This window comes from Myotis davidii, unplaced genomic scaffold (assembly GCF_000327345.1).
Source record: "Myotis davidii unplaced genomic scaffold, ASM32734v1 scaffold204, whole genome shotgun sequence".
Taxonomy (NCBI): Eukaryota; Metazoa; Chordata; class Mammalia; order Chiroptera; family Vespertilionidae; genus Myotis; species Myotis davidii.
In genome coordinates this window covers 6,760,024-6,765,023 of record NW_006299715.1, presented here as the reverse complement: position 1 = coordinate 6,765,023, position 5,000 = coordinate 6,760,024, and the positions used below count along the sequence as shown (strand labels likewise).

General features: G+C 41.3%; 1 protein-coding gene across 1 annotated transcript in view; it reads right to left on the bottom strand.

Moving 5' to 3' along the window:
• SLIT2 (slit guidance ligand 2) overlaps positions 1-5,000 on the bottom strand; it is a 388,092-nt gene that overhangs the window by 81,818 nt on the left and 301,274 nt on the right. The window contains 2 exon segments of the mRNA XM_015571823.1: positions 2,293-2,425; positions 3,493-3,659. Coding sequence (XP_015427309.1) covers positions 2,293-2,425; positions 3,493-3,659 — 300 coding nt within the window.

The following is a 5,000-nucleotide window of genomic DNA, read 5'->3' as shown; positions in this document are numbered from 1 at the left end:
ATTATCAAAGTACATAATAAGTGTTTGATTAAGAGCCAGCACATGAGATGTGTCCTTATGCCTACTCAAAATTTCTATTTCAACTCCTCTCCCTCCTTTCTTCCTGTAGAAGATAAATGCTTTCTTCATACCACTAGAGGGCAGCATAATCCCATGTACTTCAACACTCTCCCTTCATTCCAGAATGTAGTGCTATGCATGTTTACATGTAATCTAAGAGGGAAATTATATGGAACTGATTAAAAATAATAGATACCGTTTGTTTAACATTTTCCACCAACATTATTTCACCAAATTCTTTAATAATTCAATAACATAAGCACATGGCATTTTTCTAATACAAGCATATATAAAGAAATACTGCTGACTCAGTGTGGTTCTAAGAATAAGCTCTCTGGGGGAGTAAACCTAGAATTTACAAGAGATGAGTTCATTCTTTTCATCTCTGTAATCTATTTTCTTTAGCAAAAAAGCTTACTTTAAAACATTTGTAGAGAAATAGATGGAAGACTTGACTACATGATAAAAGTAACACGGAAATGACATAGACAGGACATGGATCAAACAGGTTCTCAAATATGGTTTAGTAAGGAAATTAAAGAATGTTACACATTTTAATGATTAAAAAATATTTTTATTGATTTCAGAGAGGAAGAGAGTGGGAGAGAGAGATAGAAACATCAATGGTGACAGAGAGTCATTGATTGGCTGCCTCCTGCACACCCTCCACTGAGGATGGAGTCCACAACCCGGGCATGTGTCTTGACCAGGAATAGAACCGTGACCTCTTGGTTCATGGGTTGACGTTCAACCACTGAGCCATGCCAGCTGGGCAAACTGTTTTCAAAAATCAAGGTCAGAATTATTTAACGGGAAGCAGGTAAAATGACTAAGAGATAGCCAGTTAAATGGTCCAAGAAGAGATTTAGCATCAAGACAATCTGAATGGTATGCTATGTCCTTGGTGGGGTGCACCTAGAATCAATGCATACAGACTATTCCATAGGCATCTAGCTTCCCAACGCTGAATGGAGGGAAACCTTCTGAACTAAATACACATTAAAGTAAGAATTAAGTCTTTAATTACACACCACGCACACACAAAACAGTGCTTATCATTAACTAACAACTGCGACTGGTAGTCAGAGAGAGAAACAGATCACCTCACAACTATTCAAATCCGAGAGGGACCTTCTATGCACACACGCTAAGATCACACGGTCTCTGCCTAAGTGTTCCGTTCAGGACCAAATTAAGACTCAGAGAACTGCACAGGATTTGAAAACGAGTTTTCTGACAACTGAAGTGGCATCTCCTTAAACCTCATTCAGAATGTTCCGCATGGACCAAAGTTTATCAAAGCTGCTCATTGGGGTACTTGGATGCATCCGCATTAATGACAGGTACGCATTTGCATGAGGTAGAGTTGGACTTACATCGTTTTTGATGCATGGTTCCATACAGACAAAAATCAATGAGGCAAAATAACTTAATTGCACGTCAGGCATGCGTACATGGCCCGTGGTACACAGATGAAGGAATGGAATAGAGCACGCATCCATACCGTTTAAGCGGTCTAGTCTCTGATTTATTCCATTTCCCACACAGAGCACCACATAGCACGAGGCCGCTAAGGAGGTGTGGGTGGTGCTTAGTGTCTGGATATTGTGCCTTGGCAATGTACTCTGTGGTTAAATGTCAGTAATGAAAATGTTAGAGCTAACTGGCCCCACACCCTTTCCAAACCGAGGGACTCTGATTCAAGTCACACATTTCTTTTTAAGGATTATGCCAGCTTCTCCCACCTCCCAGATGTTAATGCACCACATATGGTGAGATGTTCTCCCAGGAGACACAGGGGTAAGAGATACTTAACCAAATGGGATCTCCTGACACTGTAGATGAGCTAAATACACAGCATTTCCCACGGTGCACTGGATGGGACATTAGTCTTGCAACATACTCCATGGGAAAAGGGCTATAGAAACAAGTAAGTATGGGAGCTACCTCACATTTTACCACCCTCTCTTGGAGCTCCACAGTGCACCTTGGCATAATAAAAGCACTGAGAAATCCTGCAGTGAAAGAAGAGAAACACACATAACCGGCATTTCCCAAGGCCTCTGAACTAGCTTTCATATTATTCGTTTAAGGTTTTATGTGATACTAATTATTGACCCCTAGAATGTAATCTGCAAACAGGACTGCAAAAACTTCGGTGTGAAGCCCACTTCCCTTGGAGTATGACATATTAATTACTCAGAAAAGAAAGACAGACAAGCTTTTACTTACAATTCAGTGACATCTCTTGGGATTCCTTTGGGCAAACCCTTTAAGCCCTTGTTGCTACATCGAACCACTGTGTCCAAGCAGGTGCACTCCCCGGGACAGCGGGACAGTGGGGAACAGCTATTGTCATCATTTCCTAAATTGCCAAAAGACATACAGGAAAACCCAGATTTGCAGCTTTGAAGAGGTTAGAAATGGTTTTATGGCTTTAAGTTAACGTAACAAGCACCCATCTTGGGTCATATAATCACTGATGTGGAGGGCAATAAGGATTTACAGACACCATCCATTTCATACAGCTCCATTTCCAGACAGCCGAGGGCAGAATTCCAGAAAATAATGTCCAATGTGTATCATTAATACAATGATAATAGTTACTGTCTTTGTGCAGTTATTTATATAAATTATACTTTTAATTAGAATCTATGTGTTAACTGAATTAAGGAGACAGACGTGAAGAGACATAAAGGGATAGATTTCAAATGTTTCGCAAAAATGGTGTGGGCCCCTCATTTTTAAAAATATATTTTTATTGATTTTTTGAGCGGAAGGGAGAGGGAGGGAGAGAGAGAATCAATGATCGGCTGCTTCCTGCATGCCCCACACTGGGGATCCAGCAAACCTGGGCATGTGCCCTGACTGGGAATCAAACCCTGACCTCCTGGTACATAGGGCGATGTTCAACCACTGAGCCACACCGGCCAGGCAGGGTCCCTCATTTTAAAGTGTGAACTTAAATCAGTTCTGCATTCACTGGCAATAATTACAGAACCTGTTTCGCATACTGACAGGGTTACTCCAGTAAAATGCCGTGATACATAGAGTGCATGAAAAAGCGAAAATTATTACTTTTGTTGGATTACTAGCATTTCTATTTTAGAAGTCAATTGCTTTTCTCATTTGGAAATGATAGCTACTGGAAGAGATGCTTCGGGTAATTAAGAGATGTTAAAATGAAGCTGTAAAAACAGTACCAACTGCCAGTTGGAAATTGTTAAATCTACAGCCTTCAGAAGCACAAAGTAGATTTGGATAGGAAGGTGCCCTCTGAGAAAGGAAGTGTCCTCTGGCTAAAACATAAGAAAGCAACGAAAAAGATGCGCCAGGACTATCTTTGGACGGATACGCGGGGCAGCTGCCCTCTTAGCATTGGCACAGTCACCTGGACGCCTGGGGGGCGCAGGCCGGGCCCGGCCTCCTTACCATCATCGCAGGTGAAGTCTTGAATGGCCACGTCCTGGATGGGGATCTCTTTGAGGAAGTAGGGTTTCTGACAGCGAGGGTTGCCCGTTACAATTCTTTTCTTCCGGAGCCATTCTCCCAACCAAGCCAGGTAGCAGTTACAGTTGAAAGGATTGGCCAAGAGGTTTCTAAGCGCCACATGGAAGCAATGCAGAGTTGAGTTCAGTCAGGGTTTCTTAAAAAAGAAACCTCCTTATTTCTCAAAACCCCATTCCACCACTTCCCACACCATTTCTGCTGAAATGGTTCCTTATGTTTCATAATCCCCCCCCCGCCCCCAGTCCTCGATTCATACCCCATCACAATATATGGGATGCATTTTTTTTTGCTATAATACATATGTGTAAAATTTATAAAATAACAAGACTTTCATATGCGGAATTCTTTCAGATAATTTCACGCAAAAAATAAAGTGAAAGCAGCAATTTAGGGCTGATGCAGTGGATCCTGAGGGATTGCTCATTTAGAGATCATTTAAACTTGTCTGAGGTCTGACTGCTGTCAGACTCCCCTGCCCCGATAATGCAGCAACTTAATATAAAGATGAAGGCTGATTACCTTATATTATCGAGTTTAACCTGACAACAGCTATTTCATTAATTTGTCATTTCCAGATTTCCATTTCTTATTTGCTCAAGAGAATAGGTTTCCCATCGAAGCTGACAGCTGAGTTGATTAAATGCCAGTTATAAAAATGAATTCACTTCCACAAATCTCCGCACTTTTGGCATCTCACCACTTCAGCACAAACCTACTGACGATCCCATTATTTATAAACATGCCATGTTTAATATGCACAAATTAGTCACCCCATGTAAAATGTCGCACTTTATGTGGGAAGGGGATCAAGTACTTTCCTGATGGAGGGATGATTTCCTCAAATTATTTCTTCAGCGACTTGAGCTATGTTGAGCATGCTTCCCCCACCCCCCGCTTCTTTCTTTGTTCTTTCAACTACCTTTAGAGTTAGACTAGTATGTCACCATTACAGGGGAATCTGATTTGATTTGTAAGATTTATATTTTCAAACACTGCTTCTTAGATACTGATATGTAATATGCCTGCAATGCATTGTTTGGAGGTGTGTGTGTGTGTGTGTGTGTGTGTGTGTGTGTGTGTTTGATACTTTCTAAGTTCTGTGTCTAGACCTAACCTCCTAACCTACATAAAATATCCTTCTGGAAAGGCTCAACCTATTTCTTTAATATTTTCCTAATGTCACAGTTAACGCCCTCTAGTGAACAGCCCTTCTTGCTGGTCAGGTCACCGGGATGCAGCCCCTGTCACTGTGAATTGCCCTTGAGCATGGGGTGGTGGAAATGACCCTATCAACTCTGTTTGGATGATACTTATACTGAACAGATGCCCGTGCAGGAACACTCAGGGAAAGATACAGCATTTCCTTTGCTTGCAGCACAATCGAGTTATAATAAAATTAAAATTTCAAAATGAAGCCACAGCACATTATT